The sequence below is a fragment of the Festucalex cinctus genome, chromosome 17 (assembly GCF_051991245.1).
Source record: "Festucalex cinctus isolate MCC-2025b chromosome 17, RoL_Fcin_1.0, whole genome shotgun sequence".
NCBI classification, from domain to species: Eukaryota; Metazoa; Chordata; class Actinopteri; order Syngnathiformes; family Syngnathidae; genus Festucalex; species Festucalex cinctus.
Genome location: NC_135427.1, coordinates 14115785 through 14127055, shown reverse-complemented (window position 1 = coordinate 14127055; position 11271 = coordinate 14115785). Strand labels below are relative to the sequence as shown.

Here is an 11271-nt window from a genome sequence, read left to right as displayed (position 1 = left end):
AAATAATTATTATTCATGGAATGTGTGTCCCACAACATGCACCCCATTAGCATAACTTTTCTTTTTTGGCATTGCAGTAGAAGAAGAAAGCAGTGAATTGCATGATATGCAACAGTTTAAAAAATAAAAAATAATGGGTAGAACAAAGGTACCGTATGTCCTCTCTTCTATTTTTCATATTTCTACCACATACTTAGCCTGGATTGAATGTCTCACTACCAAATGCAAACCTGTTATGCATATGATCAAAATAAGACAATTTTTGTTACTTATTTACGTAAGTTTGTCCTCTTGGTTGAGTAACTACATAATTATATAGCGAATAAAGAAATAAACAATTGTTTCCACATTTTTTGCTTCAATTCAACTGACACTGTGTTGTTCCTTCTGATGTGCACGTTTTGGCCAACCATAATTATGGAGATTGTCTCAGCATTTCTGCAAGCTGCACTAAAGGCCGCATCTCACTGAACGGCGAACTTTTGCCACGCTAGCAAATGTTGTGAACTCGAAGAACCCTGACGCGAAATCAACATTCAAATGTTCTTAATGTTTTTTTCTTGTGTGTTTACCAGTGGTGGGAAGTAACAAAGACAAAATACAGAAACATAGTTGTATAGTATTTCCTTTTTATATTACATAATTTAACCCCAAAAGAAAACTTAGAAAGCCCACAATGTGCTCTGCCTCCTTTCTCCCCTAAACAACATCATTGACCTTGTGCCAAATTAACTTTCTGCTTCCTGCTGATGTTTAAAAGCCTCGGACGTCACACGGAGACAAATTATTCACCAACCCCTCTTTACTTTCACTTTTTCTCATGCCCTTCACTCCATTATTGCAAATCGGGAGCAGGCGGAGGAAGAATAAAGTTCATTCATCCTGATGTAACCTCCCCACTCCCCAGTGTCTCCACCCACAGGAGCCCGGGGTCAAAGTCCAAAGCTAGTTGCACAGATTTATCAGGCAACAGTTAAAATGAGGTCACTTCCTGACAGCTCGAATCTGCATTTAGTTACGGAGTCCGCTTGATAACACCGAGTTCACCATTCGGAGCTTCTGTTGAAATTTACATTGTTCATGAGAAAATCGCAGGACGTCAAGACACAATATCTAATTAATGAAAAGTGAACAATTCTGTTTTTAAAGTCAATTTGTTGCCATTATAGCTATTAAGCAAATCGAACATTAACATTGTACTTTATTATAGGAACATAAAAAAAAAAAGTGTACTTCATGATTAAATATACCAATTCAATGTTGAAAAACAAACATAAGTCAAATACAATTCTTTCATATACCACTAGAGGGAGCCATGTACCCCTAGTGGCTGGGACGCACTTTTACAAATGTGATTTAAATTCAGTTTCTAGTACACAAGAAAAACACACAAGTGAGAATCCTCCTTTTTCAACAAAGAATATATTTTTTTTATTTTTTTTCCAACATCTTAAAATGTTTTTGTGAGAATGATTGTGAAAAGGGACACAGTATGTAATGTATACAAAGAAGTTGCAGTTAATGGTATCTTACTTTAACCCACTAAAACACAGCACTGAATCTCTTTGTGATTTTTTTTTTTTTTTTTTATAAATTATGTTCATACAGCTTCTTATGATTTTAAATATGCAAGTGTTCATAAGAATCATTTCTCATATCATAGGGTCCACTACGTCCATACGAGTTTCCCTCACCCTCACCATTACAGGCCGTCCGTCGGCAAAGCAAAATTGATCCCACCGCACTCTCAAACCTTTGCGAGCACGACTACATCCATTTGACGTAAACGTACAGTATACAGCGGTGCCTTGAGATGAGTTTAATTTGTTCTGCAACCACACTTGTATCTCAAAATATATTGTAGGGTTTTCAATGATAAAAATAGCACTTTATGCTATTTGTTAGCCCCCCCCTTTTTTTTTTTAAGCATTTTGAACAGCTAGCATTAAGCTAGCAGAAGTCAAAGTTTTGTGGTGGTTTTACATACGCATGTAATCCATTTTTGAAGTTTGACGATAAAACTTAATTTTTGCTCCCAAAATGTTTTCTGGCCGTCCCTTGCAACTTAAGGCGCCGCTGTATTCTGAAATTGTCACCCGAGCGTACCTTTACACACACTTGCGTCAGAAGAGGTCTGGAACCGTACAAGTCTCGCACAGTGACAAAAAAATAAATAAAATAAAAAAATTAAAAATACACATAGCGACCATTGTACCGCCTCAACAGAAAGAAGGCACGAGCCCAACTCTTAATAATATAATACTATGCAGGACCAAAACTGCCAAAATTCATAATAAATAAATGACCAAATAAATAAATAAATTACTAAAAGTGAAAATAAAAATTAATATAAACAAATATAATTTGAAAATATCTAAAAAAAAATAAATATAAATGGAAATAAATCGTTTTTATTTTTCACTTTTTGTCATTTAATTTAGTCATTTATTTATCTATTTATTTAGTCATATATCTATTTATTTTGTCATTTATTTATTTAGTCATTTATTTATTTTGAATTTTGGCAGTTTTGGGCCGTACTGCCAAGTCAAAATGTCTGCTCTCACTTGTTGTCTAACAACTCAAGTTGCAACTTGAGGTAGACAGGTGGACACGATCGTCGTCCATTGCTGGAGCTTTCCATTGCAAGCCGGCGAGACTTCCTTGTCGGCGAGCTGCTCACTTGACCAATGACAGGCAGTTTGCAACGGTGGAGTCCAACCCAAAACACGCTTAGGACCGCACCCTCATTTGAATAACATTTCGACTTGGCAGTACGGCCCAAAGCTGCCAAAATTCAAAATAAATAAATGACTAAATAAATACATGACAAAAAGTGAAAATAAAAACGGATTTATTTCCATTTATATTTATTTTTTTTTAGATATAATTTTCAAAATAATTTTTTATATTCATTTTTATTTTCACTTTTAGTCATTTATTTATTTCGAATTTTGGCAGTTTTGGTCCTCCATGTAACACAACGCACGGACGCGCGTATCTCTAAAGTGCACATACCAAAAGTGGGGACGGTGGGGAGCTCGAGAGGTTTTGACAACAAACTGAACATGGTGATGAATACCGCTCGGAGGGCAACGTGCTCATTTACAAGTATGAGGCGCCAGAATGTTAAAAGGTTTAAGGTTTAGTCAAGTCAAAAAATTCTTTACAATTGCGATCAGCAATTGGCAGTACAACTTGGGCAAAATAGTCACCCCCTGAGATGGATTAAAAACAGGTGGATTTTTCTTAATTCATATTCCACATACACATTATTAATCAGAATAGCGCGTTTAAGACTAGTTGGGGCGCAAAGAACATTTTTGACTTGACTGCACCTTTAATACTCGGGCTGAACAATTCAATTCAATATTGCAATGTAGTAGAAAGCAATTTTTTTTTAAATTTATTTAGTGTCTCGATAAGTAGATTTGATTTATGACTTGTTTAGAATTTATCGAGGTTGTCGTAATGAACGCTTACTCTAAATGAAGTAGACGTCTTTCAAGTCATTGTTCCGTTTGCCTTTATTTTAGCATCAGTCTTTGGTGTATTTTAACTGATATTTTTTTTATTATTTTATGATGAGCGCATATTAAATCGCAATCGCAATATTGAGGGTAATTTTTTTGTTTTGTTTAAATTGTTCAGCCCTAATTTAAACATGGGTGGTTTTTTTTGGGGGGGGGGGGGGGGGGGGGGATTCTGAGGGAATACTGCAGTTAATGAAATCCACACAAAAGCCATCAAGATATTACCTAAATACTTGTTCAAATTTCTCTTTAAATATCATAATATATAACAATCTTTCAGAAATATTCTTTTCACATTTTGTCCTCACGCTAAGAAAAAAGGCAATCCAGGTGAACAAAATATTTCAATTTCATGTTGGTCAAGCACCTCCCACTCTGTTAAATAAAATAGCGCAAAAAAAAAAAATCAGAAAAAAAATTATTAAGGGAACAGGTGATAGATTCTTTTTAAGGAACAAAAGCAGCAAAGGAGAAAACAGAGGCACAAAATAAAAGAAAGCAGTCAGCAAAACCGACCTTCAAACATAAAGCTCCTCCCATTCTTTCTGGAACAGTCCACTGAACTGGGGGGGGCACCACTCGGCCACTTAACGGGATTTTGGCGCCACCTATCGAAGGGGAAGCATAAACTGCACTTGTGCTTCACTTGTGAGCAGAGAGAATTTCTTTCACCCTGTTTTCCCCACACATATGAATGATAAGGCAAATGCAAATAAATAAGAAGAAAACAATGTAAACAGTTGTGCCTTGATGGGAGGTGTCATGCAGGTCATGTGGGAGGCGGGTCTATTTCTACGTCGGGGGCTCCGGCGGCCATGGTTGGAGAGGTGTGGTGGCGGCGGCGGACGACGGGACTCCGCCCCTACTCGACTTTGACGCCCAGCTTCTCGGTGTTAAGCAGGTAGAGGCTGTCGTCGATCAGGAAACTGGGCGGGAAAAATGCACATTAGTTTACCATTTAAAAACAAAATCAGCCCGCCTTTCAATTTTCATGTTGAACTAGTGTGGAGCATATATTGGATACCCAGGTTAAGATCTATGTACTAGTACGCTCTAATAAGTTACTAATAAGTTAATTTCGCTCATATCTAGAAAGTAATTCAGGAAGTTGTGTGAGGTTAAAAAGAGTGTGAAAGACTGAGTCATAGATTTGTGTTGAGGTAATTTCCCTGCCACTGGATGGCATTAGTGTTTCATGTTGGACATTAGTGATGGGCACAGAGCATTTGTATTGTATACATCGATTGTATTTAGATTTTTAATGCCTCCAGACCTTGTATTTAGTGCTTTTTAATATGATTCAAGGCCTTAATTTGAGCAAAATACATTTAATAACTTTTAATGTGTTTTTTTTTTGTTTTTTTTAACTCATTCACTCGCAGCCATTTTCACTGAAGCAAACCCTTCGCTCCCGGCTGTTTTACTGGAATTTGACTGATTTTGTAAGGCCCCCAACATATTGTGTTATAATGCTATAAAAACATGGAACCTACCTAAAGAAATATTAGTCTCTTCTTTCATCAAGAAGAAAATTTATATTTGTATCTGTTTCCATTTTGCAGCAATTAGCATTAGAATATAGCAAAGTTTCATCATTATTCACGTTGAAAACAGTGGGGAAAAGAGCTTGTTGCAACATGGCCCTGGTTGATCTCTTATACTCTGCTGCCACCTGCTAGCCATTTTTGTAATAACTAGCATTTCCTTGAACATTTTGGAGCTTAACTCATTCACTCGCAGCCATTTTCACTGAAGCAACCCCCTTCCCTCCCGGCTGTTTTACTGGATTTTGACTGGTTTTGCAAGGCCCACAAAATATTGTGTTCTAATGCTATAAAAACATGGAACCTACCAAAAGAAAGATTAGTCTCTTCTTTCATCAGGAAAAAAAATCTGTTTTCGTTTTGCAGCAATTAGCATTACAATATAGCAAAGTTGCTTGATATTCATATTCCTAGTGAAAACGCAACATGGCCCTGGCTGATCTCATACTTTGCTGCCACCTGCTGGCCGTTTTTGTAATAACCACCATTGCTTCAACCCTTCTCTTCAGTTCAGAGGCTGCATCAAAGCCTTCTGTATGCTCTAGATAAAAAAACAAACAAACGTATAAATACATCTTTGGGACACTGGTAATATTTAAAATAAAATGCATTTATATGTTTTTGGGAGCAAATGAGTTAATGACCCCCCCAGAATCCCCAGTGCAGCTGTGCTGGCCCCACCTGTAGAAAAGGAAGTGCACGGGGACGGTGCTCAGGTGCCAAATGGCGTGCGCGTCCAGCACCCACATCAGCGGCGGAAAGTCCAACAGCTCCAGCAAGGTCAGGCCGTGAAGCAGCACAACCACCAGGACACACTTCCACCAATAGGGCAGCGTCCGCCGGTTCATCCAGCACCAGCACAGCCACCACAGCATGTTCAACATGCCTTTCACATCAAGAGGGAAAACAAATCAACAAAATGGACGCCGCTCGTCGTTAGTCGCGTATCTTACCGAAGGAGATGTTCGCCGCCATGTTGTAGCCGTAGTCGAAGCTGACGAAGGTCAAGTAGGACACGTGCGACGTGAAGGTCACGATGAGCAGCACCCCGACGATGCTGGACACAGCGGGGTGCTTCAGGCCCAACGTTCTGCCAAAGACGATTGGGAAAACGTTACCGATTCACTTTACATTATTTCCTGCGGGAAGAACGTTGGCAATTACCTGACGCAGCATAAGTAAATCGAGTAGAGAATCACTGCAGTAGCACAGAAATAGTCCATTTTCTGCAGGAGAACACAAAGTAAGATCAAAATCAAGGGACGTGCCTCAACTAATGGAAAGCTTGTCAGTAATTGGAATTAGGACCTTACTCGTTAGCTAAGATGCTAAATAAACTGAACATAAATACACCTTTCTCAATAGGAGCTTTGGGACATGTCGTACAGCCAGCGGTACTGGGACTTGTTAAGATTTTTCATGTTGACATGAGTCTTGTGTAATGGCTTACAATACAAAGAGCAAAAAAAAAAAAAGGTTTTTTTAACTCATTGATTCGCAGCCATTTTCACTGAAGCAACTCCCGGCTGTTTTACTGGATTTTGACTGATTTTGCAAGGTCCACAGAATATTCTGTTCTATTGCTATAAAAACATGGAACCTACCAAAACAAAGAATAGAGTCTCTTCTTTCATCAGGAAAAAAAACAGTATTTGTATCTGTTTCCGTTTTGCAGCAATTAGCATTAGAATGTAGTTAAGTTTCATCATTAGTCACATTCCTGGTGAAAACGTTAGCAAAAAGAGCTTGTTGCAACATGGCCCTGGCTGATCTCTTATACTCTGCTGCCACCTGATGGCCGTTTATTGTAATAACTACCATTACTTTGAGCCACCTCTTCATGTCAGAAGCTGTACCAAAGTCTTCTGTATGCTCTAGCATTTTAAAAAAAAACAACAAAAAAAAAACAACAACGTATAAATACGTTTTTGGGAGTGAAGGACAAAGTATTAAAACACGTATTTACACGTTTTTGGGTTTGAATGTGTTAAAATTGCCCACCATAGAAAAAGGTACCTTGACTTACTTGGCCAATTTTTTTTTCGTTCTGAGTTGGATGCAAAAAAATAATAATGCCACTCCCAGTTGACTTTTACTGCAAGCAAAAACATCAAACAAAGAAAAATAACTCATGTTTTGGGACTTTTTGTGTTAGCCTTGGTTGCTCTTGAGTCCCGCTCTGCCCATTTGTCATATGGCGTTCCACATGGATCAATTTTGGGGCCCCTGTTGAACTTGTACAACCCTACCACGTTAGGACATTACCTCAGTGAGGAAGGTGTCCCGGGTGTGGAACACTGTGGACCAGAACCAGGCGTTGAGGGACACCTGCAAACAACACACACCACCTAGTTAAAAAAAAAAAAAATCTTCTTTTCTGCTCCAATTTCTACGACAGCGTCAAATTGCCAGACCAGAGAGAAGGCGTTGATGGTGTGGAACATGGGGCTCTGGCGTGGCACGGTGCTCCGGTAGCGCAGCAGCATGAGAAGGCATGCCAAGCCGTTGAGGAGAGAGGCGAGGGCGGACGCCGGCTCCTCGAAGCACAGGAAGCGTGTAAACGGCCACTAAGACAAAACAATGGCGGAAGAAATGTTTAATAATTGTGACTGGGTTTGGAAATGATACAAAATAGTAATTATTCCAAACACACGTGATACCGACTCAATCATGAAAAAAAGATGTTGAACCTTGCCATGGAATTGCGGGACTCTGTAACCTCCAGCCTGGTAAAGCCCCACGGTGGTCCACATGCACTCGTAGCGACAGTCGTCACGACAAGTCCAACCTGGGAGACAAATGGGAATAAGAGTTGAGGGCAGAAATGAAATAAAAGTGACAGTCGCATTTTTAAGTGGAATGTTTGGTATGTTTGTATTTCACAACGTTAAGAAGAAAAACGTAAATACAGATTGTATCGTTTCAGACTGAGTGGAGCGTTTGTATTCACCTGTTGCTAACCAAATAATAGCTTTGGTGTCACTTAAACAGGGCCAGAGTAATTTGGCGAATTTTTGAATGAATAAAATATATCCAATAAAAGGTTGGAAAACGCTGCACTAGACCACCAAGCTATCTGAAGTATACAACATGCTACACCAAGGCCCACTTTGGATATTTCCTAAATTAGCATCATTCTAGGAAATTGGAATCATAAACTCAATCCTGGTAGTAACAGCAGACAATAATTGCGATGAAACCAGAGAAGTGTTAACGCTCCACTTATGCGACGCCTTGCTCGACAAGAAAAACCTGATTTTAACTTGTACGGTGACTCCAAGGAGTAGCTTTAACCACAAACAAAACTACAGCATGTTTCAAAAAGTAAAAGTACAATTTAAAGAATATTACTACAAAAACAAAATGAGAAATGTTGTCAAATTTGTTCAAAGTACCCCGTGGTTATCTTAGATTTTAAATCACATCAGCTTTGGGCCCAATTCCACTAAATTAAATAAAAAAACAATTCCATAGCCACCTAGTTCAACATTTTCGCTCCTTAATACCTAAATTATGTCATTCACTGCTCACTCAATCCTCATGGAAATTACGATACAACACGGAGCAGTATAATAGTCAATAGTAAAAGTGGGATTAAAAGAAGACTTTCAAAATTTAACTCATTCACTGTCATTGACGGCTATATACGCTAAAAATCCATTTTAACTGGACTGGAAGTGAATGAGTTAAGTGACTCGTAGGATGCAGTAGGAGTAGTTTTGGCAAATGTTGAAGAACATATGTCCGCAGGTATTGTAATATTGTTTGTCTACATGTGATTTGAGTTAACATTGCCACACAATTTGTTAGCTCGTCTTTGCAAATTGCATTAATGTTAGCATGAAGCTAGCTAACAGTCGTCTATGTTAGTGTCTCAAATGTTTGATCATAAACAGGATTACTGATGATTTTTCAGTTTGTGATCTATATTCAAACTGGATTACTGGACTAGTCTCTCGAAATTGTGGGCCAGTTCTCTTGGGGTAAAATGTAGGAAATTACAGGGTTTTTTCCTGGCTCAAAGTGAGGTGGTATCATCCTGACTATGATGGGTGACTCCCGATATCAGGTATACCAATACCAGTCTTATTTTAAGGTATCGGGACTCACGGTGCTGACCGATACCATTATCAGCCGCCCTCTTGCGGCCGTTTTACGATCAGGGACAAGAAATCAGAACTTATATGAACACAAAGTTGTCATTAACTTCATGCAATTTTAAGGAAAAATAATATATTGGAATATATTGAGGTCTTTCTTTAAAATCATCTATCATTTATGGGTGGGGAATTTTATTTACTAGTGGTATCGGTATTTGGTATCATTATTGGTCGGGAAAAAAAAGTGGTATTGAACATCCCTAATCCTGACTATGCACCATGACGATCATGACGTGTGTTTATTCTGTGCGCGCGCTTTCATTTTTTACAGGCATCATATAATAATTCCATGTTTCAAACAATAAGAATAATAGTTCCAGTAAGAATATGACTATTATGTTAAAGCATTCATTCATTATCAGTCACTTAGGCTGGAGGTGGTGAGAAAACAAGGTGGAGGTGGCCACCCGTGAATTTTGTAGACAGGAAAAACCCTGGAAAATAATAATTCAAAAGCACATGCATCGGCCCCAAAACAGGCTGGCCCATGCCCGGTAGGGCAGATGGCCAGTCCAGCCCTGCTCTAAATCGAAGAAAAAAAATAAATAAAAAATCGATTAATGGCTTGTATCTTTGGGAGGTGTAAATCAAATACACTCGTATCTCAAATAACAAAATAATTCACATTTAATTGATGACAATTAAAATGCATTTAAAAAAAAATAATGTGACCAAAGGGAAATCTTAAAAAAAAAAAAAAAAAAAGGATAAATCTAATATGCGTTTTTCACGAAATAGTGTATGGCTTATTCATGGGGAAAATAAATATTTAATCCACGAATTTGGGTATCTTGCTCACCTGTCAGCGCCATGTACTGCGGCTGGACCGTCTCGTACCACCGTAGCCGAGCTCCGGTGCAGTTGGTTTGGACACACTGCTTCACGCAATCCCGGTACACCGGCTCTTTGTCGCCCTGGGAGCCCTCCGCGGTGATCACCGACATCAGCAGCACGACGACGACGACCACCGCCGAAGCCGGTCTGACAGATGTGCGGCGGGGGGACAGCGGCGAGGCCATGGTGGAGGTGGTGGTGGTGGGTCTCTGCCGGGCGGCGGCGGTACTCACGAAGGCACGGCGAGGCGACATCGAGGGATTCCGGAGCCCACGGTCCACATTACCAAGCTGCCATTTTCACGTGTGCAGAGAGCAAGTGGGTTTGATGTGGTGATGGCCTCGTCCAGAAACCGTCAGTCAAAAGGCCCCACTCCCGGCCGTCAAAACGTCGGCATAACGCTCACTTCCTGTTTGTATTTTCAAAGTAGAATTGTACAATATGGCATTACTTACCTTGTAATAACATATTTCATTCTTGAATCTAATTTAAAAATTTAAATTAAGTATATATTCATATCCATCATGGATTTCTCTACAGACGTTTATGAAAGCCAATAAACGGAAGGTATATTTTACTTTGACGAGAGAAAGCGTTTTGCTTTTGATTCTTTACTTCCTGCGTATACATCACGTGGCTCAACTTTGGACAACACAGATAGTGGACATTTTATTAGGTACACCACCACAATCCACTACTACACTTCATTGTTGTTTACCAAAGAGCCAGATCACATATTTTACTTTAGAAAAACATTCTCAGCAGCACCAAACAAAAACGCCAAAAAAGTGGGCTCACAGTTTAATGAGCTATCTGCTTCCATCTAGTGGAATAGCATCTAATTATTTTTGGTTTGGCATAAAAAGATGAACCAAAAATGATAATTTTCAGATCTTTTAAAGGGAAGATAAGGCCAAAAATTTCTTTATCATGTGTTCCATGCAGGCCCACTAGTCTAAACACGATATTCTGAATAATATTGTCATTGTGTAATATAAATTAAGGCAGCCAAATCTGCCCGTTTTTATCCATCCCAGGGGGATGCTCTCTTACTGAAAATGACATCACAAATACTTAGGGCTCAGGTAACGACCAATCACGACTCGGAAAACACGTAAGCCGCGATTGGTCGTTACCTGAGCGACTATGATGTCATTTTCAGCGAATTTAGTATTTATTTGGTTTTGTAAAAATTGAGGT

The 11271-nt window shown here is 39.0% G+C and overlaps 1 protein-coding gene across 1 annotated transcript; it reads right to left on the bottom strand.

The window, feature by feature from the left end:
• Nucleotides 1-3695: 3695 nt before the first annotated feature.
• On the bottom strand, nucleotides 3696-10478 carry pgap3 (post-GPI attachment to proteins phospholipase 3). Its single transcript, XM_077501650.1, has 8 exons — nucleotides 10037-10478; nucleotides 7768-7865; nucleotides 7492-7644; nucleotides 7343-7405; nucleotides 6242-6303; nucleotides 6031-6167; nucleotides 5759-5963; nucleotides 3696-4459 (listed from the first exon to the last, which is right to left on the bottom strand). Exons 1-8 carry the CDS (start codon nucleotides 10323-10325, stop codon nucleotides 4396-4398), a joined length of 1071 nt encoding a protein of 356 aa, XP_077357776.1. The 5' UTR covers nucleotides 10326-10478; the 3' UTR covers nucleotides 3696-4395.
• Between the last annotated feature and the right edge of the window lie 793 nt (nucleotides 10479-11271).